This window comes from Aulonocara sp. 'chitande type north' Nkhata Bay, linkage group LG14, assembly GCF_057382095.1.
Source record: "Aulonocara sp. 'chitande type north' Nkhata Bay isolate Kocher_YH1m ecotype deep benthic linkage group LG14, A_spYH_male_GT1.1, whole genome shotgun sequence".
NCBI classification, from domain to species: domain Eukaryota; kingdom Metazoa; phylum Chordata; class Actinopteri; order Cichliformes; family Cichlidae; genus Aulonocara; species Aulonocara sp. 'chitande type north' Nkhata Bay.
This window is the reverse complement of record NC_141357.1, coordinates 6,951,365-6,974,535: the sequence shown is the minus strand read 5'-3', so window position 1 is coordinate 6,974,535 and position 23,171 is coordinate 6,951,365. Positions and strand designations below refer to the sequence as shown.

The 23,171-nt window shown below is 40.1% G+C and overlaps 1 protein-coding gene across 1 annotated transcript in view; it reads left to right on the top strand.

Moving 5' to 3' along the window:
• Positions 1 to 23,171, top strand: part of LOC147313987 (solute carrier family 12 member 9) — an 85,508-nt gene that overhangs the window by 6,387 nt on the left and 55,950 nt on the right. Inside the window, exons 3-6 of the mRNA XM_086260735.1 lie at positions 416 to 553; positions 689 to 991; positions 6,285 to 6,392; positions 6,473 to 6,584. Coding sequence (XP_086116861.1) covers positions 416 to 553; positions 689 to 991; positions 6,285 to 6,392; positions 6,473 to 6,584 — 661 coding nt within the window. The remainder of the gene's footprint in view (positions 1 to 415; positions 554 to 688; positions 992 to 6,284; positions 6,393 to 6,472; positions 6,585 to 23,171) is intronic.

Here is a 23,171-nt window from a genome sequence, read left to right as displayed (position 1 = left end):
CATATGAGAGTGAAAACAGATATAAGATCCCTTGAAAAATTATATAATGAAACTTGTATGTTTTGGATACTTACTAAAACAATGTATGAAAGTAATGAGAAAGTGGCCACTTTCATGAGTAATCACATATAAGTTTTTACTATTTCTTTTCCATATGGGAACAGCCAGTATGCCTCGGTTTAAAAGGAACACAATCCACTTACCAGCACTCCCAAAACTCACTAACTGGTCTTTGGACAGCTTGCTACCTATTTTTCCCAGCTTGAAGTCTTTATGCTAAGCTAAGCTAATATAAACCAAAAAAACTACAAGGGAGGTAATGATATTGCCCGAAACTATTAGACTACTATCCGTAGAGAAATGCACATACATGTGAATGAATGAAACAAGTGTGCTTTGCCTTAATGGCACTCAGACATGATCAGCCGAGCATTGGGACCAGAGTTTGGTGGCAGCATCGGCATCATGTTCTTCCTGGCTAATGTGTGCGGCAGTGCTCTGATGGTGCTCGGTCTGGTTGAAGCCATCTTGTCCACATTTGGAGTCCCTGAAGGTAACTTTCACTTTCATAGTTTGTCTCATTAGCATAATTGTGTACTTTTGTTTGAAAAACTCACATCAGGTTGGGAGTGGTGTATTTAAGCTTTCTTAACATTATTAAAATGGGTCTCTCATTTCATCCTTCTAGCTGGGAATGTAGCCACTTCTCACTACCAGGTTCTTCCATCTGGCTACTGGTGGTCTCTGCTTTATGGCACTGGGATTGCCCTACTGTGCCTGCTGGTGTGCCTGGTGGGAGCCCACATTTATGCCAAAACCACCTTCCTCATCTTTGTGATTGTTATTGTTGTCCTGATCACTGTCTTCATCAGCTTCTTCGCCGTGCACCCTCAATCTATCACGCTTCCTGACCTGAAGCCCAATGCGACGGGCCCCACCACAGCCAATTTTACAGGCTTCAAGTTGGAGACACTGCTTGGGAACGTATGGGGTAAGTTAGAGGACTGCTGGGTCAAAAAGTATAAAAAAAATTATACCACCATGTTGGTATGAGCAATAAGTGTCTTTTATGCTCTTCTGTATGTTTACTGCTTGTGTACATTGTGCATAATACCCCTACACTCCCTATAAAAGAATTAGCCACCATGATGTCAAATATTGGTTGGCCCATTGTGAAGCCTTAAACTTTTTGGTAAATTTAGCTACTCGTCAGTCACTGGGTAAGCTCACCCAGCGATTGTTATCCTTTTTACCACAAAAACACCACGATGTCCTATTTAGAAAAACTTGAAACTACGGACTGAAGCCATCAATTCATCAGAACACTGCTTCCAGTAGATATCTTTCAGTTTTTAGTCATAACGTTATGTGCACATTGCTCAAGAGTTGTCTGCCATAGTGAACGTTTCCCTAGCCCCGGTTGTTTGGAGATGTTTTCCCTGAATAGAAAAATTCACTAGCTACTAGCCAAAAGTAAAATTTCAGTAAAAGGTTCACCTTCGGCGCCGGTTTAGCTCACTGGAGTCAGTGGTTGTCAGCTGGTCGCAGACCACTCTATTGGACTCTGTGTGTGGAAGAACTCTGGCTTTATTGACTTGATCCTATGTCACTATAGAACTTCGTCTTGGCCTCACTTTGATATCCTGAAGATATCTACATACATCTTTTACAGTCTATGAAAGAAAGCTCAAACAAGCCAGAGTGCTATATATAAGATTTAATAATAACCAGCTCAGCTCTGGATGACGTAAAGTGGTCTTTGAACTGTGCAAGGGACAAAGGTGAATAGCAGGAGGTGTGGACAGAACTGATTAGCATTAAAGATACATTCATTACATAATAATTACTTACTCAGACAGAATCAAAGGGTTTGCCTGATTTAGCCCACAAAGCATTTTAGCAATTTACCTTGGAGAGCTCTAACAAATGTTTCTTTATTTTTTTCATAGATTTACTATTATAACGGTGGTTTTCTTTCCAATATTGCCATTGTTGATTGCCAAATTTCAAATATCAAGGTCGGACCCAAAATACTTCAGAATGCTCAGTTTCAGACTGTTCTTTCTACACTTGGATGTGCATCGTGTCAGAGACAGTGCATCCCTAATAGGGTTATATTTTAGATATACAGAGGTGGCTGTGAGCACGGACGCTCAGGAACCTGCTCTTCAGATCATTTGTTTGTAATAACCAGCTAACTGGAACAAATAACTAGTTAGCGCTAGTGCAAATATTATTTTCTGCAGATATTAGAAGTATTCAAATGGTAACAGACTTGTATTAGCACAATGTTACCTTGATGACTCATTTCTTACTACCTGAGCCCTTTCATCAGGAACAGCCACCCTTCTCATTGCTATATTTAATTTTACTGTCACTTCCTGTAGTCTTAACTTGTTACCTGGCAGTTTCATGGAATAATTCTTCAGGAAGATGTTGTCCTGCATATATCACTCCTTATAAAAAGCTTCTGTTGGTCTTATGTAATGATTAAGCAAATTAATTTCATGGCCCATTATTTACAGGATTATAACATCACACATCAAGCACTTAAAAATATACCAACTTCTTTCCCACAGAACAATATCAGCTAAGTTAATAACATATTAACTGTTGACATGCACCCGGTTACCAGTGTCCTGTCGGCCTGGGGGTTACAGTTATTGCAAATGTGAATATTCCAAAGCAACAAAAGCAACTGCAAAAGAGTAAAAGAATGCAAATGCAGATAATTGTTCCCTTATAAATAAGTTAGAAAATCTGAATGATCATTTTAATCATTCATGAGAATCGTGGGTCAATCATTCCACTTGGTCATGTCTTCATGTTATTATATGAAAGAATAATAAAAACATCCCCATACAGAGATACTCTTTCAGTTTTACCTTTGTAATAAAATGTATCCATACTGATCTGATTTGGGAAGAACAAAAATAAGTATTTTTGTTTGATCTGGAAAACACTGGGAATGATTCACAGTGATCAGAGACCATAGAAAGTAGGGCTGAACGATATATCGCATTTGCGATAATATCGCGACATGATCAAGTGCAATTTTCTAACCGCAAAGGCTGCGATTATACTCTGGACATGTCCAAATTCATGGGCTGCATCCTCCTGAGGCCGCATTTGTAGACCGATTACGTCACAGCGACGTGCCGAAGGCTGTCCAAATTACTACCATATCCCAGCCAAACTCCAGTTTCCAGCAATGGCGGCCGCTACTAAGTTTTAAAATTACTCATACTAATCTTTCTGGGTCACAAAATAAACTTTTAACATATTTTCAGGCGAGAAAGTAGTTGTGTAAACATCAAATATCTGCTCGGTTTATCAAGATATCCCATATTTGCAAAAGTGCTTCGACGTTTTCAGAGGCGTCTGCTACCCACCAGCTCGACAGCTAGCCGGGAGCTCGAGGGTTACTGATGCGGCCGAGAATGGCACAACTCCCGGCACATCATTTTCAGATCACCGCGGAGTTTCGCTGCTCGGGTTAAACGTAATATATAAGTCACTTAGACAACCTAAAAATGTTATTGTTGGGCTTTTTTCAGTGTTTTGTTTGTTCGTGAGTAAATCGGTTTGGCTGAGATTAAAGTTATTAGATTAGATAAAATAAAACTTTATTAATCCCCCGGGTGGGTTCCTCCTTGGTTTTCACACAGCTGACTAAACGTCAAACAGAAAACTTATTAAACAGAAGTATGAGACAGTTGAGAATTTACGCCAGTGTCTGGTTATATTTTAGATAGCAAGAAGCAGACGGCCGAGTTTATTAAACTCCACCGAGACAGCGGTGACGCTAATCAGAAGGCTAGACCGTCCAATTTCACGCCTTTAAATTTTAAAGGCGTGTTTGTGTGTGTGTGTGTTTATACAATTGCTATTATGTTTGCACTTTATGTGTAATGTTACTGACTGCAGAGATCAGTAAGCTGTGTGTATTTTTTATTTATTAGTTTTATTTATTTAATATTATTTTTTAATTTAATGACTGTCTAGTAGTTCACAGATGTCGAAAAACTGAGTGTGGTAAAGCCACTGATTTTTTTTATGTACATTTCTGCAATCTGCACATTGTACTGACTTTCATTTTAATGTTTACACCAGGGTTCCTTGTCAGCACTTTATGCTCAGATGTTTGTAAGCTAAAAATAAACTATTGTGTATGTTCAAATATACTGTTGTGATTGAAGAAGTTAAATAAAAATGTCAGTCATCAATTCATGCATCACCTCATGTCATCATAACAGAGGTCTGTCTTCCAGGAAAGAACAGTTTAAAATTAATGTAATATAGTATTGGCCATACTATATGATGTATTGCTTGTCTTTGTTTAATAATACAGAAGACAAAGACCTTAAAAAATAATCGCATATCGCATCGCAATCGCAATATTGGGGCAAAAAATCGCAATTAGATTATTTTCCATAATCGTTCAGCCCTAATAGAAAGTGAAGTCTATTAGGTGACCTCAAGCGACTATGGGCAAAATAACTGCTGATGACGCGATGTGCGCAGGTCCAATGGGCAAGTGAAGAGACTACCAATCAGAGTGAAGAAAACAGTTGACGTATTACTTGTTAGTAAATACATTAGGGGGTAACCTAGGCAGCTGAAGCCTTGCATGTCCGCAAGAGACCTACTGGCAGCTTCAAAGCGATGCATAATCAGCAAATTGCTTCCACTGTGTATTCGGCTTAAGTGATTTCTTTTTCTTCTTTTTTTTTCTTCATTCCAAAATCTCGGAAAATGAAATGCAGCATGTTAATAAGTGAGCTTCATACATGCTGGTCGGCAGGTTTTGTTACCTTTGGACTGATTTGACTCTATTCCCTGCAATCTCAGCCAAACATGTGAAGGTGTAAACACCAACCAGCGGAAGTCGCTGTTGTGGAGAAAATGGTGTCATTCTTCTGACAGTGGCTGCTTTCCTAAAAGCACATTAATTTTTTTTTTTTTCATTTTACTGCTGACTGAAAAGGAAAGCTTCGTAATTAGAGGTTATATATGTGTCCAGGATCTTAATATTCACAGAAGCCAAACCAAGCGCTGCTCTGTGTTTGCACTGCCTTACTGTAAAGCACATGATTTGTGAGCTAATTGCTCTAACTCAGGCATGCACACGTGGCAGCTATTAAACACACATCTTTGGATAATCCCTGTTTTCAGTATGAGGACGCACATGCACGCACACACACACACATGCACAAATGCTTGTAAAATAAAAGGTTGTGGTAGGATTTGACTGAAAATTGTTCTGCAGCAAAACATTTGACTTTTTATTCCATCAGTGACAACATCAGTACTGAGCTTTTATTTGTTGTGTACCTCCCTGAAAAGGGACCCTGTCATGCTCATTTCCAAGCGGCAAGGTTTTATTTATGGAGCCTACTATGGTGGCTTTGCATGCCTCACAGTTCAAAATAGTGCATCACTTTCTTATCCTGGGCCTTGGTTCAGCAGCTCAGTTGATTGCCTCCTTTCTGCTTAAGACCTTTACACACCAAACATGTTAAATCTGTGCAAATAATTTGTGCATTAGAAATATTTTTTGGACTTGCCTATTAATGCAGCCATTCACACCGACTGCATGATGTCGCTGGATGAATTTGCAGCGTTTATTTTTTCGAACCAAGCTTGACATCATTGCTTGATGTGAACTTCATGTTTTTTCACGGTTCATTTTTTTAGAATGAATGCTTTCGGTGTGTACATCCGTTAGATGACAAGTTTTAATCCAAAAAATTTGGAATTTTGTGTTATTTTTCACACGTGCTTGCTGTGCAATGGCTGTTGCATTTCTAACTAATTGGCTGCCCCTTGCAGACAGAAGTTTTAAGCAGCAGATGCGTGCTCACATTGAGCACAGACCAAATAAGTGCTATCCGCCCTCACTGAGATTATACAGAGCAAAGGCCAGGAAACCATTGACACTGAGCTTTTATATCACTGAACGGTGATCACAAGTCTGTCTTGTTCTTAGATAGGATGTGCACTCCCAATTGTTTTGTCTGATACAAATAGAGAAGACAGAGAATAGATGTCTCACAGATTGGAGCTGCAAAATTGAATTTTTCGAAATAAATCATGTGATAGATTTGATGGCGCTCTGTAAACAGCAGAGAAGCTTTACAAAGGATTGCTTTCTCTAATGCTCCAAAACATGATGAAGCTGGATGGGCAGGCAGGTGCAGCAGATTGAAGTTTTCTTTGAAGAGTGGTGGTGTCGATAAAAGCATTGACTCCAGGGCTGTATCTGTTCATATGTCTTCCTGCAGCTGATTACACTGTAGATTACACAACGCAAACCACGATGACCTTCGCCACCGTGTTCGCCGTCATGTTCAACGGCTGCACGGGGATCATGGCCGGCTCCAACATGTCAGGTAAGTGAACAGATGTTGTGTGTGTGCCGCCTGGTTACCTGTGTCAGAACATACACCATAAAACCTGCATTATCCATCAGGTGACCTGAAGAATCCCAGCTACTCCATTCCCCGGGGCACCATCACAGCCGTAATCTTCACCTTCATCGTCTACATCATGCTCAGCGTGCTGGTCGCCTGCACCTGCGATCGGTCAGTAAAAACGTTGGTCTGAAATTATTACTTTTGAATGGAATCTCAACCTGATTGTAACGAGATATGAGGTCGTTTGGTAATGTTCCTGTAGTGCCAGTGAACATGTAGTTTATTACCACAAAATAAATTTTCTGGAATTGTCATGGCAGCTCACACTGAAACAGGCAAACTCAAATCTTTCTAGCTTGTTATGGACCCCGTGAGGCCACAGTCACCTCTACCAGCCCTTTAAACACGCCCTCTGCATCACAGTGTTACTATTAGAGAAAAGTGCTCACGGACGTTTACAGTTCCAAGTTGCAGATCAGGCTATAGCAGCCTTCATGAGACACACACTTCATATCCACTTGGACTGTGTTGGATGGAAGCAGGTGAAAAGATAGTTCTACATGTTTAAGCTTGTTTAGGTCGAGTGCTCAAAGAATTTAGTTGGCTTTTATCCATGAAGGTTTTGATTGAACTTGGGCTGGCTGTAGCTCAGGAGGAGCTAGAATTTGAAGGTTTGTGGTTTGATCCCTTGCTGCTCCAGTCTGCATGTCAAAGTATCCCTGATACCATGTACTGTTCACTGATTTGCTCTACATTCATCGAAGTGTGAATGTTGGATAGAAAGCTCCCGCATAGGAAAAAAGCCTGTGTGAATGGGAGACTGAGGTTTTTAGTATATAGTGCTTTGAGTTGTCAAGTAGAGTAGAAAAACACTATACAACAACCACTTTATCTACCATTAAAAAGCTTTACCAGTAAACATGTGACAGTGTTTTTTCTTGTTCCCTGCATGTAATCACTGAGAATCTGTGACAGGTACTTGTGATCAGTTAGGAACATTTAAAGACGTGTTTTAAATCAAAGCCAACTCTGTCCTGAGTAGTAACCACAAACAGTATAAAGAATGTTGGTGACGTTAGGAAATTGTTTGTGAAGTGTCGTCGCTTTTTGCAACCAGAGGTATTGCATTTTTAGTTTAGTTAATCCCATCAAGGCTCTGGTAAAGGAACCTCTCATTCATGTAGCTCTGTTGTCTTAAAATATTGGATCAGCAGTTATCAGAGAGCTGTAAACACACAGCAACTTTACATTTGTTCTCGACCCTGGTGGCTTTGTATAAGGAAGAATTAAGGTTGCATGAATAACAACAGCAGCAATACTATGGTACTAACCAGTATGGTGGGTTTTTTTTACCAGTTTCACACAGTGCCTCAGTACTCATCCCTAAGTGTAACAGCCCAGTGTTCACAGAGCCGTTCATATTATTGAAATCTTTGAGTTCAAATGCAGTGCTGTAGTAGTGGACACAGCACATTTTCCCTTCAGCGATCCAATACTCATAAGGTGTCAGATAATGCAGAGAGGGTTCATTTTCTGCTTCACCACGCAGAATTGGAGCGTCAGAGGAGGCCGATTTCAAAACCATTCATTCCAGCGAGATGTTATCAATACCAGGTGTCAGTTAATCAAGCCAACCATTATAATGGAAACACATTTGGGATTCTCATATCTTTTATATGTTGTTCAGTATGTTTGCTCTAGTGACTGATGTTACTATATAGTGGCTCAAGTGTGATTTTTTTTTTTTATAAAAGTAAAAGCATCATTAAATCCAGGTATGTTGTTAAGTGTGAAATGTTTTCATTTCATACTTAAGGTTAGGTACATTAAGTTCTTGATGTAGCAATTACCACTTGCTTTTCTCTGGTTAGCTGTCCTTTGTCTTCCTCACTCTAAATGTCTCGTTCTATCTGCCTTTTGCTGAAAGTCAGAGTTCAGAATTGATGCAGCTTTAAAGCGAATGTTGCCAAGGTGCTAAACTGACATGACAGGGCTATAAAAGAGCATCGGAGATCAATACTGCCACCATTTACTCTGCTGCAGCGCCCTCCCTGTATCTGCCTACCATACACATATACTTGGTGACAAGAAGCTTCTTAACACACTTTCTCTACATCTGCACTGTTGAATGTGTTTTTCTAGAATCACCAATGTTCATATATCCTTTTCATGATGTAGCTATTTAAATGCACACATATTGTGTGTTGTATTATAACAAATTATGACAAAGGTAACCTTGTGTTTATCACTAGAGTAGGCCATTCTCACATGACTCGTATCGGGGATGAAAACGTGTATGTTGGTGGTGACGTATTCTCTGATCTAAATGTGTATGTGTACACAGTAGGAATACAGATTGATTGTATACTGAATGAACACTGAATACTAGCTGAAAGTAATAAAGAAATGAAACGGATAGCTTACTGAGTTTTTGTAAGTGGCTAATATTTAATAGGGAAGTAAGAAAACTGCTAATCCACTAGTGTACATCCTTTTTTTGCTTTTTTTTTTTCCTCACTGCTCATCTGTTTCTGGGCTGTGGGGGGAACAGTATGAGGAGAGAGCCCAGACCTCCCTCTCCCCTGCCTACACCTGGAGCTCATAGAGTTACACTGAAACTGAAACTCTTATACATGTCCCGGGGTGTCTTCGGGCATGTCCAACTGGGAGGACCCACCTAGGGGACCCCAGTTGGAAATGCCTTAAACACTTCCCTCAAGAAGAACCCAGGAGGTGTCCTGGTCCAATGCCTGAGCTATCCGAACTGACTCCTTTTGATGTGGAAGAGTGGTGATTTTACACTGACTAACTTGTACCCGAGTACTCTCAGAGTTGCCAATTCTCATTCCCGCCACGTCATTACAATGTAAAGTTTTTAGACTACTGTGGTAAATCTTAGAACGTGTGACGTAACAAGTGTAAGTGGCGATGTTAATTACCAAAACTAAAAGTGAAGACTAAATCCTCAAAATAATTAAATGTAAGTAAATTGTTAAAAGTTGTTTGCTTAATTGACAAACAGGTAGAGCAAGCCAGTTAGAGCAAGCTATAACTCTGATTAAAGGTAAAACGTTTAAAAAGGGTCATCAAAAACTTTTCAAACCGTTAGCCAAAAGAAAATCAGTTATTCAATACAAAATAACTGATGTACAAAAAAACCTCCATGATGTTATAAAATGAATAAATAACAATTAAAACAATTAGATTTGTATGAATTGGTCACACAGGGCTGTCAGGTGTGTTCAAACCAAAATGTTGGTGACCACAAACCAAGAACATATATAACTGCACAAACGTGTAACATAACTGACGCCTAGTTCTGAGTTTTATGTACGACGGACGATGTTTATCAGTCAGTGATGCACTTGTTTGTACTTGTTTGCACTTGTTTGCACTTGTTCTTAGAAACCTGGTCATACGACTTATTTCTTCACTGTACAGAGGAAGTGCAAAGGATTCCTATGAAAGGACAGTAAAAGGAACAGATGAGTGAGACAGAAAGTGAATCATCAACTTATTTGCAGAACCGTGCAATCTTTCCAACAAAGAAGGAGACATCGGCACACGTGGTGTAAGGTTGCGTACAGCAGGTTTCATGCCTGGTAAATCATTTCTTTTATTTTCGTTAGTTTGCTTAGGATCATTTGGTTTATTGAGGTTAATATGAAGTCATTTCCTAGAACTGCTGGTATTTCTGTTCCTCCTTGTGTGGTTCAGGTATCTGACTTTGAGATTTTTGACTTTAAATGTGTTTAATTGTGGAAAACATGGAAAAGGATGGTTGCTAATTTTAACTTTAAACCAGTTGCATACTTTGGCATGAAGTAGTTTTTTCACGTTGTAGTCTTTTGCCTGTAAGAAGCTGGAATTCACTGTTTGTACTTTCCACAATTTATGCAATAGTCTGTGCAATCTGTGGTGTGGGGTGGGTGAGTGAATCACCAGACCAATGTTTTGTGCAAACTCTTAAGACTGTATTAATTTGCTCACTAGTTGCTACCATCAGCTAATTAGTGTGCTTGTGGTGTCAGGGGACACTGAACAGTCCATTTTAAGATTCAGCTTTCATTTTCTCATGGTGCAAACAGGAGCTTATAGACATTACCTGCTTGTAAGTAGTGAGCTGCCTTGTACATCATCTCCCGCTTGCAAAAAAAAAAACCCATTTATTTTAAACCTTCACTGCTATTTCTGCTACATTAAGCTGGCTCACTCCTTGAAAAATATTACCAACAATACCTGAAGTGCATCATAAAACTTTATTGAATTTCTGCAAGGAAATTGCTGGAAGACCCATATTTATCACACTGCGAGAATTCAAGTAACATCTATTTTTCAAGTGCAAATGGTTCCAGAAATGAGGGAAAAAAACTGCCATCCATTATGAATGCAGGTCTCATACACCTATTCAGAGTGTATACTTGGTGAAAACTACCCCCAGATGTTGTGATGTAACTACAATAACTATGTCTTCATTTTATGGTTTAAAAACAAAACAAAACAGGCTGATTATTATCAAGATACTAAAAATCCTCACGAGTTATTATTCACGTCAAGTCAAAGTCAATAACACTTGTTTTTTTTCTGGCTAGCCAAATTGTCCTGATCTGAAATATATTTGCTTCAATTATCAAACACTTGATAGCACTTTGTTAATAAATTATGAATTTTTAGTTGATTAAATTTGAGTTAATTGTTGCAGAAAAATTAAATAAAGTCTACTAATTGGTTAAAAATTGTTTTTTAATCTATGAACATTATCTGGATGGTTATTATGATGGTGCAGCTATTTATTAAACTTTGTAGATTGTCAATAGGTAGTTTAGCTTAGTGCATATATAGACCTCATTTGGATGGATGCTGGATCTCAGGGATGTCAGAGTAGAATTTCAATTTTTCTTTTACTCTTACTAGCTTGACTTATACTACAAAACTGCATATTAAAATTTATTAAAACATTGTGGCTTTGGTTAAAACATGATGACAGAAATGTCACATGATGCTAAAGGAGACCTTCTGTATATCTCTGAGACTAAATAGTATTTGCCACCTTAAGATCTAGAAAACGCTCACTAATTGATGTAACATTTATCCCAAAACAGCGATACTATTGCCCTAGGCACCATAAGCATTGACAAATGCACTCAGCTAACATTTTATTAGGTACAACTTGCTAGTACCAAGTTGAACCCACTTTTGCCCTGAGAACTGTCTTAATTCTTCTTCGCATAAACTAAACAAGGTGGGGGAAGATTTTTGTTTATGTTGACATAATAGCATCTCACAGTTACTGCAAATTTGTCGGCTTTTCATCTATGATGCCAGTCTCCCATTGTATCAGATTCCAAAGGTGTTCTACTGGATTGAGATCTGGTGACTATGGAGGCAATCTGAGTACAGTGAACTCATTGTCATGTCCGAGAGACCTGTTTGAGAACAGTCTTAGAAAATCAGTGTACTGTGGTCATAAAGTGATGAACATGATCAGAAACAATACTTGGTTTGCTTATGGTGTTTAAATAATTCTCACTGGGCACTGAAGGGCACAAAAAGTGCAAAGAAAGTATGCCCCACATAATTAGACTATCACTACCAATTCAAGGATTCAAAGTGTTTATTGTCATATGTACAAAGAAAGCATTTCTCTGTGCAATGAAATTCTTTTTTTGCTGTCCACACACAGATGCCGGTTAATATATACAAATAGAAGAGATAAATGAAGACAAAAAATTTAAGTTTGAAGTGGATGTGTGTGCAAAAGAGCTATTAGCTTAATATACTGGCTTAATATGCAAGATGACCTAATGTGCAAAAATTATTAATGTTGTTAAAAATAGGTCAGCTGTTCAAGAGTCTGATAACAGTGGGGAAGAAGGAGTTGTTGAGTCGGGATGTTCTAGATTTCACACTTCTGAGCCTTCGTCCCGAGGGCAGAAGACTGAACAGTCTACAGGGAGTATGGGCTGAATTATTAGGCAAGTTGTATTTTTGAGGAATAATTTTATTATTGAACAACAACCATGTTCTCAATGAACCCAAAAAACTCATTAATATCAAAGCTGAATGTTTTTGGAAGTAGTTTTTAGTTTGTTTTTAGTTTTAGCTATTTTAGGGGGATATCTGTGTGTGCAGGTGACTATTACTGTGCATAATTATTAGGCAACTTAACAAAAAACAAATATATACCCATTTCAATTATTTGTTTTTACCAGTGAAACCAATATAACATCTCCACATTCACAAATATACATTTCTGACATTCAAATACAAAACAAAAACAAATCAGCGACCAATATAGCCACCTTTCTTTGCAAGGACACTCAAAAGCCTGCCATCCATGGATTCTGTCAGTGTTTTGATCTGTTCACCATCAACATTGCGTGCAGCAGCAACCACAGCCTCCCAGACACTGTTCAGAGAGGTGTACTGTTTTCCCTCCTTGTAAATCTCACATTTGATGATGGACCACAGGTTCTCAATGGGGTTCAGATCAGGTGAACAAGGTGGCCATGTCATTAGTTTTTCTTCTTTTATACCCTTTCTTGCCAGCCACGCTGTGGAGTACTTGGACGCGTGTGATGGAGCATTGTCCTGCATGAAAATCATGTTTTTCTTGAATGATGCAGACTTCTTCCTGTACCACTGCTTGAAGAAGGTGTCTTCCAGAAACTGGCAGTAGGACTGGGAGTTGAGCTTGACTCCATCCTCAACCCGAAAAGGCCCCACAAGCTCATCTTTGATGATACCAGCCCAAACCAGTACTCCACCTCCACCTTGCTGGCGTCTGAGTCGGACTGGAGCTCTCTGCCCTTTACCAATCCAGCCACGGGCCCATCCATCTGGCCTATCAAGACTCACTCTCATTTCATCAGTCCATAAAACCTTAGACAAACCAGTCTTGAGATATTTCTTGGCCCAGTCTTGACGTTTCAGCTTGTGTGTCTTGTTCAGTGGTGGTCGTCTTTCAGCCTTTCTTACCTTGGCCATGTCTCTGAGTATTGCACACCTTGTGCTTTTGGGCACTCCGGTGATGTTGCAGCTCTGAAATATGGCCAAACTGGTGGCAAGTGGCATCTTGGCAGCTGCACGCTTGACTTTTCTGAGTTCATGGGCAGTTATTTTGCGCCTTGGTTTTTCCACACGCTTCTTGTTGACTATTTTGAATGAAACGCTTGATTGTTCGATGATCACGTTTCAGAAGCTTTGCAATTTTGAGACTGCTGCATCCCTCTTCAAGGTTCAAGGTTCAAGGTTCTTTATTTGGCACATGCATAGTTATACAAGTATAACACACAGTGAAATGTAGCCTGACACGCTCCTCGACATGTACAAAAATAGGGGGGGGGGGGCTGTAGAGGAAGAACATTATTTATATATATATATATATATATATATATATATATATATATTTATATATTAGTATGTACACTGGGTGAATGTGCAGTAGTAGCAGCAAGCAGGTGAATTCTGTACATTAATATGAATAGACATCTGACTATTTTACAGGATAGACAATATAAACATATTTAAAATTAAAGGAATTTGAAATGTACATTGTTCCTTGGTTTAGTGTCTGGAAGAGTCCTGTCTCGGTCAATTATAGATGATGTGAGAGGGCGGGTGTGTGTGTTTAGGGCACGGATGGCTTGGGGATAGAAGCTCCTCTTGAGTCTCTCTGTCCTTGCCCGGAAGATGCGGAACCTTCTACCAGCTTGCAGAAGTTGGAACAGTTTGTTGCCAGGATGGGACGGGTCCTTCAGTATCTGCGCTGCTCTAGTCCGGCATCTCCTGGTGTAGGTGTCCTGAAGCGGGGGGAGAGCAATCCTGCAGCAGCGTTCTGCTGTACGGATCACTCTCTGGAGAGCTTTTTGGTCCTTCACACAGCTGTTCCCAAACCACGATGTCATGTTCTGTGTGAGGATGCTCTCCACAGCGCCTGTATAGAAAATCCTGAGGATCTTTGGAGAGACCCTGAATTTCCTCAGTTGTCGTAGGTGATACAGGCGCTGCCTAGCCTCTTTGGTCTGGACCTGAATGTGGGCGGCCCATGTCAGGTCTCTGCAAGATATCTCACTATTTTTGACTTTTCTGAGCCTGTCAAGTCCTTCTTTTGACCCATTTTGCCAAAGGAAAGGATGTTGCCTAATAATTATGCACACCTGATATAGGGTGTTGATGTCATTAGACCACACCCCTTCTCATTACAGAGATGCACATCACCTCATATGCTTAATTGGTAGTAGGCTTTCGAGCCTATACAGCTTGGAGTAAGACAACATGCATGAAGAGGTTGATGTGGACAAAATACTCATTTGCTAATAATTCTGCACTCCCTGTATGTTGGGGGTTGTGGAATCTTTCAGGATGGAGGCAGCTCTCCTTTAGACTCTGTGATGGTAGATGCTCTGCAGAGAGGGCAGTGGAGTCCTGATGATCTTCTCCGCAGTTGTTATCATTCTCTGCAGGTGTTTGCGTACCATGCAGTGATGCAGCTGGTCAGTGTGCTCTCCACAATGCAGCTGTAGAACCTGTTGAATCTCAATTATTGATGCAATGCAGGATGGATTCATGCTTTGTGTGGTTTATGCTAAATTCTGAAACAGCATTCTGATTGTTGTAACAGAAATTGAGACTCATCAGACTCAGAGATCAAGACTCTTGCCCAATTTTAGTGAATCTGTGCAAATTGTATTCTCTTTTTCTTGTTCTTAGCAACTGGAGTGGCACCTAGTGTGGTCGTCTGCTGCTGTAGATGATTATGGTTCAACATGCTGAGCATTCAGAGATGCTCTTTTGTATACTTTGGTTGTAACAAGTGGTTGTTTGAGCTACTGTTGACCCCCAGTCAGTTGAAAGTATTCTGGCCATTCTCCTTTGATCTCTAGCATCAACAAAGTCTTTTCACTCAGAGCAGTGCTGCTCACTGTCTGCCACCAACAACTGTGCCATGTTTAGTCTCTTAAATCACCGTTCTTCTCTATTCTGTAGAAACATGAGTAGGTCATCTTGGCCATGTCCATGTCTGGCACTAATATGGCCAGGTTACTTTTCTTTGAAGTTCTCCAATGTCTGTCCATAAAAGCAAAAACAGAACACCCTCTGCCTGCTGTTCCACAAGTTGTCCAAAGTGTGGCAGTGACGCTCTCTCTACAAACTGCAGCTCTTCTTTGAAAGATTTCGACAGACAGACCAACCTTTACACAGAGCTCTTCTTCTAAATTGCTACACTCTGCAAATTGTAGCTCTCCATCATAGCTTTTAAAAGCCAAGCAGTTAAGATTGTGAGTATTTAAAAGTAAATGTTAGGGAGGTGAGAAAAGGGCTGTTGAAAATGCTTCTTGATAGCTGCCTACCTGAGTCTGTGTGTGCCGCTCTTGCAGCATCTCTCTTGTCTTAGGTGTGAGCGATCGTCAGCGTGTGCTCATTATAACGAGGGATAAGATCATTCACCGTGGCACTGACAGCTTCAGATGGTTCAGGCTCGGTTTTAACATGAACTAATGTATGATGTGCTTCAGCTAGCTGAACTTTTCTGTTATGAGCTGTAGGTGGAGGGCTCACAGATTTTTTTTTTCTTTTTTTCCTTCCTGTAATTTCCTAGCAGTGTGATCAGTCACTTCCATGCAGAGAAAGTAACTGAGTTGGATTTTTATTTTAAGTATAAATCAGAATGGACTTTTGAAGTTTGATGGATTCAGTTATTATAGTTTAGCAATGCCACATCATTATAAAATATTTCAAAATATAAAAAAGTGCGAAGGCCTTCACTGAAAGATTGACTTTGCATATGTACTTTTTAAGAGCACATTTTGTCCTTTGCAGCTATTAGCACTGCAAAGAAAATGAAGCCTATTTGGATGGAAAAACTGTCCAACTGTTTTTCAGGTCACCATTAATCGAGCGGCTGCATTTCGTCTGTTTTGAGATTATCGCTGATGATATGCCACTATGGTAAGAGGGGCTGCAGATGATGGCGATGTAGTCTGAGGGGATAGGAGATAAAGGGGAATCTATTAACCTCATGTGACCAGCCAGCCAGCCATGACAGATTGCCCTGTCGCTACTTTATCAAGCTCTTTTGGTAATGTGTGTGTGGATAATGAAATGCATGACAACTCAATGTGCTTTTCCAAGCTGATGATGATGGTTATTATTATTATTATTATTATTATTATTATTATTATTGGGCTGAGTCTTAACAGGTTAAAGTCATGTAGTCGGGGTTTCTGTCTTTGCTTGATTGACGTCTTTGTGTTTGTGTGAGCGCAGCACAGTGCATGAGTGACCTGTGGGCTAATCCGCCCTATGCTATAGAAGCTTTTGTATTAATAACCGACTTGATAATTATATTAATTTGAATCTGCTGGGCCTCCTTTTGTGGTGCTATCTCTGACATGCAGCTTTGTAAATGCATGCGCAATCCATACACCCCCTGAAGTGCCTCTCGCTCTCATCTAGCTCCTCTGTTGTCCCCTCTACTCTCTCGCTCACACACACACTCACACACACAGTGTCTAATTCCCCTCACTTTTCTAGAAAACACATCTTTCTTCACAGAGCTTAACACTTTTTTCCATTGGCTATTCTTCCAAACACTTCACTGTATGTCTGCGGTCTCTTGTCTTCTCCCACGCACTGCCAATTTCCATTCTACTGCCTTCCTATCCTATATTTTAACCGTCCCTCCCCTAGCGCGGATTACCTTTCATGCTTGTGTTTACTTTTTTAATTATTCAATATCATCTCCTCTGTTGCTTCTGCACCTTCTGTGTAGATCAAGTCCTACAACTCAACTTTTTTGTTTTTTAAGAATTGAGGGTTTTTTACTGTCTCCCACTAAATGACTGTGGCCTAAGGGTGGGCCACAAGCTATTAAGATAGAGTTTGCAAAAGCAAGTGTGACTGATCAGAGAATTACACAGCTCTCCATTTGAATATTGGCACCCAAGCAAACCAGCGTGCTACACATGCAATTTCAAATTTGTGCTTAAAGCCAGCACGTGTAGGATTTCAGAGTTTCGGCTTAGGTGTCCCACAGTGGAAGTATCAAGAAGACAGACACGATTTAGCCAAGGTACTCAGAGTGGTCAAGCAGAATTTCTGTTTTACATAAGGATTTTTGGATTGTGTCATGACATGGGGAGGGGATATCTTGAAATGGCATTTCAGGCAGGTGCATGAGGCCTATCCAATCAGAAGAAGTTGGCTTAAAGGGGGGGGGGATTTATTTAAGTGGATGAACTGAGGGGCTGCACACAGTATTATTGTAGGATTAACAAAGTAACTCTAAATTATGCAAGTATGCTCATTTAGAGTCCAAGATCACATATACAGAGATGGAAACAGAACTGAGGGAGCTCAAACTAACCTAATCAAATGAGAAAGTGGGGAACATAGAGGTCTAGTCTTACCAAACAGGACATGATGCATGTTGTGGTACATAGAGAAAATCATGCCTTTGAACTTCAAAACACCTAAAAACCATAAAAAGAGAGGTACATTTATAGAACTGTAAAGACAGTATGATGTTGGCATATGCATTTATGGCACACTAAAAGTCCAAAATGGAAAGCTACAGAAGAATTTCATCTGATCTGACTCTTGATTGCAGTTTCTTTTTTCCAGCTTTGGGCAAAACAGTCACTTTTTAATATTTAAAAAAAGATACAAAGTCTCTGTAGTAAATATCAGTCATTTAGCTAATGGTAAGGTTTTTTTTGTTTTGCTTTTTAATGTTTGCCAAAATATCTGAGCTGTCTTGTATCTCATTCTGTTGATGCAAAAGTAAAAAGACTAGAAACCACAAAAAAGACCACAAAAACTACACTTATACTTCCTAGGCCCCCTCTTTGTGGCGGCGTTGCAAAGCTAAAGTATACATGAGCTTACATATGCTTATTTCTGTAGTCTATTAACTTATTGTGTGCTGATTCTTGTGCTTGTTCTGGCCTTCTCTTCCTCATTGTCCACTGTGTAGTCACTTCCTTATGCTCTTATCCTCACTCACCTCCTTCTCCCCATCCCTTTCTCCTGGTGCTATCACCCCACAGCAGCATTCTTGGCTTCCATTTCCAGTTTCTCTCTCCTCCCTGTCTATCATTCATTCATCCGTCCACACAGCTGCATTCCCTCCTTTTGTTAGTCACCTCCTATCTCTCTGCCGCAGAGATTCCAGTCACTTTCGCCCACTCTCTCTTCTTTTTCTCGCTGCCGTCCCAGTTTTTGAGGAGGTGGTAACAATGACGGCGGCACAGGCCAAGTTTTCGACAACATGTCCTCTCGGGATAAAAAGCTACAGCAATGGGAAGGAGAGACACAGGAGTAAAGGGCTTTAGACAGAGGAGAGAAAGGGAGGATTTGGGTCACAGAGAGGTGTGGACGCTGGGCTTTTCATTTAAAATGGTTTGGCAGGCATTTGTGTTGTCCGTGATGGATATGAGGAAGCTCATTATAATTGATGGCTACCTCACCTGTTGTCTGTGGGATGCACTAAACTTGAATTATAAATAATAATAATAATAGTTTTCTTTTACTTACACCATGGTACAAGTACAGAGGTGAAATATGGACTCTTATGCTAATATAGGATTTTATCTCATCTACTCAAAGTCCATATTTCACCTCTGTAACTTGTACCTTGTAAGTAAAAGAACATTTTCACTCCGATAAACTGTTTAAGCTCATTTGTGATAATAGAAACAATAGAGCTGTTCTGGAGCTTCCAGGGTTTGTTTGAAATTGTATCTGTAAATTTCTGCTCATATTAGATTTCATAAGGAAAAGAAACAGAACTGATTTCTTTATTTTTAACTAAATTTCTATAGGCCATTGTATTGACTTTTTGAAGCTATTACAAGCAGCCCGACTTAAAAATTGTTACCAACAACAGCAAAAGCTGCAGTTCCTCAAGTGGCCCTTTGAGGTTAACTCCCAAAGTGAGTCTCATTAACATAGATTCCCATTTGAACGGCACAACTTTATAGTAGAAACAAGTCTGGTATGAATTCCAGTTTTGGTTAGGGCCAGGGTAGGCCAGCTAGGGTTCCCTAGGAGTCATAAGGTTAACAAGGTTAACTGTTACCTTGAGTGAAAAGTTGCTGCCAACACAGGTAGCTAAATGAAATGGCTGTCTGTTAGGTGTCACCTTAGTTAATTTGAAAAAACTGGACCTCAATACCATGTTTGTGGTGTGTGGCATTTTAATGCAAATGTCTGATGAATGAATTGGCTGTTTGTGTGATTAATTGTTCTAAATGTATATAGTACCATGCAAAAAGTTGTTTGCTTCTGTTATTTTGATGTATTCCTAAAATAGTAACACTGTCTGCTCTCTGTGTCTAGGCATTTCACTCATATAGCCACTGGATGCACCCTTTACTCAAGCTTACTGGCTACCAAGCTGATCACTCAGTCCTCTTGTCCATAAATGGTTACTTCTGGCCCCCCAAAAAAATGTAGATGGCAATGCCCTAAATTTTAAATTCAAGGCCACTAATTGCTCATTTGCCTTCATTGTTGGGGAACAGCAAAGTTTTGCAACTAACTGAAACAGGCCCACTCTGTAGCATCTCCTTTTGTAACAGTATATTTCCCTGTCTGGGTATAACCACATCACAAACTGTTCAGTGAGTTTATTTAATGCACATCACTTCAAAATGTTAATTATTCACTGGAGTCTTTTGCAATCCTAATAAAAAGGCTTTCCCCTCACCATGAACCCCACATCAGTCATGCTTTGTTAAAAGCATCAGTTGCAAATGATCGAGTAATAAAAACAAGACGCTGGAAATTGGAAGTTGGTGCAAAGAATGACCGAATAAAAAAACCCTGAAAATTGGAAATGGAAAATGAAGAGCTGCTGCAAAAACAAGATGACAATGTTGGAGGGGAAAGGATTTGATAAACATTTTATAAAAGAAGATGATGGTTCCTGAAAAGGCTAAGATGTGCCGAGAACGTGTGAAGGGTTGGGAAGAAAGGGAAGGCAGGCGACTGAGGAATTGATAAGGAAAAAAGCGATGGAGGTTGTGTGTGTGTGTGTGTTTGTGCACGCAGAGGCCTTGTTAGATATTGATCCCATTTAATAATCCTTAACCACAGTCTACTCCCCTGCGGGCACTTAACCATCCTCCCCATCTCTTGCTGACTCTTACGGCCCCTCTCTTCCTCCCTTTATACTTTGTGTTCCTCTCCTTCTCGGCTGTTGCTTTGTCTCTGTGCATCTCTTTCTCACTCCTCGTGTCTCTTGGATGTGCTGTAAAAGTACATTTAAGGTCAAGATGAAGGGAGGTTGAAGACCAACAGTAAATCCCATCTGCAAACGGTAATATTTTAATAGAAAGTCAGGGTTAAAAATGGCAGTACATGTGGATTTTGAAAGAAGTAATTATTTAGATGTTACTGCTGTTGAATGAAGGATGCTAGAAATTAAAAATCAGGATTTCTCCATTGCTCCTGCTAATCAGTCTCTCATGTAGGTTTTGCTTTGTTGAATGCAACAATTAACTTAATTTTGTTCCTGACTGAAGTGAAAGATGTTGTGCAACACATGTGCTTAAAGATCCACTGAAGTAGGGACTTGAAGTTCATGGAAAAAGGTGGATCATCAGTAATGAGCTCAAGCTGCACAAGTCCAAGTAACATAAAAGCCTAACACCTTACTAGGTCATGTGGAGAAACCTAACAATTTTCTCCTTGGGCAACACTTGGCAAGACTGGAGAGGGAAAAACTTCTTTTAACAGAATGCTCATCTGACAGAACCGAGCCAGGGTGGCTGCTGACCCAGAGCAGTCAGGTCCCCTAGGTTAACTGATTTGAGGATGAAGAAGGAATGAGCCGCTGCCTCACAATCTGCTCTTTTTCTGTACTTCTGTACTTACAAGTCGCTTCTGCTGAAGTGTCTTAGCTGAGTGAAACACACCAAATTGTTCACTTCTGGGGACATTACCATCAGAAATGAAAGCAAGTCATTGGGTCCCAAATTCCTGAAATGGCAGGAGTGTATGAAGACATGGCAGTGTCATGTGGGCAGAATTTGAAGGTTGGAAAACAAAAGTAAGTAGCTAAGATGTTAAAAACAGTACAAAAGTGAAGCGATTGTCTGGGGAATAAGGTTAGACATAGCCGTTATACTTGAAGAGTTTCATATCCACTTTAAAGGTGTTCTTGATAGTGCAGGTCTTGGAATTTGTTTTTGCCTGAAAACAAATTGAATTAAATGTGTTTCTGAAATCTAAAGGAATAAATAATCATCACCTATTGTCTTTAATTAAAAGTCTTAGCATTACATACCACCATCTCTGTTGCAAACAGAGAAGTGAATCTCTCTCCATCAATGTTACAGTGAGATTCTACAGTGATGTGCAAAAGTCTTGAACCACCCCTTGTTTCTTTATATTTTGCTTCCAGATATCCAAAGCAAAGGAGTAAACTGCACCAGTGTTGCAGCTACACATAAAACACAACTTGGCAAAGAACCAATTTAAAATAGGCGTGTTAGGCATGTTGTTACCAGCCCCTTTTTTGGAAAGAAAACACCCATGTAATTTCCTTCCGTTTCTTTACTTGAAAACTGCCAAAGATAACAATTTTAAAGGGTATCCTGAAGAGCTATTAGCCCAAAATATGTCATATCTCAGCACAGTGTGCAGTGTGTCCTTGAAACATTTGGGGAAACTGAACAGGTGGAGGACACTTAAGGCTCATCAGAAATGGTCTCAGTGGAAGAGCTGCAGTAAAGAAGTCATTCTTGCAGAAGAGAAACAAGAACAGGTTGATGTATGCCAAGTTATACAAGAACGGGACTCCATCACTGATGAATCCAAATTTGAAACTTTTGCTGCACATAATAGTTAGTTTCTACAGCCATCTAAAAAACATGGTGGAGGCTCTGCCATGTTTTGAATCCTGCATTTTCAGCCAAAATTGATGCAACTGTGAATGTGGAAAAAAAGAGACTCTAATGCACCCTGCAATGTGATCCAGAAAACATCTGATTGTCAACGGCTTCATTTTTTCTGCTTGGCAATGATCACAAACACAGTTCCAATACAATAAAAGCACAGCTGGATAGAAAACACACAATTGAACACTATCAGCCATGGACTGGCCTCCCCAGAGCCGAGACCTCAACATCATTGAAGCAGTGTGAGATCTTGTTTACAGAGAATATGACTATGTTGGTTTTAGTCATTCAGGTCATGGTAGGCTTCCATGTCTGTTAAGATATGGTAGTCTTTACAGGCCATCACCAAACAGACGTGTTGACACCAGTTAGCACCAGGACCAGGTTATTCGTGCTCTGGACATGGAGGAAGTGCAGCTGCTTTTTGGGCCTTTTTCCCAGGGCATTTGTGTTGTGGTTCCAGGTGAGGTCAGCAGAGATGTGGGGACACAGATTTCACTCATTCTCCATTTCTAGTGAGAGAGGAGTGGATCTGTGTGTGCCGCCTGAAGTCCATTATGAGTTCATTTGCTATGAGCACATTCAGGTTATTTTCTGAGCACCAGCGGGTCAAGTTCTCTACCTGTCTCAGTTCCATCAGAGACGAGCTCAACCATGGTGGTGTCATTGGCATACTTGAACGCAGCCACTTTGTGGATCCGGTGCTGAGTGACAGTGGTGGGGGGAGAGGTGGGGGCTGAGTTGGAGTGATTGAGGCTGGTTGGCTATGTTTTTGATCCAGGAGCAGGTGTCAGAGGGGACCTGAAGGTGTTTCAGTTTGGTGGTGAGGAAGTCTGGACACTGAGCTAGT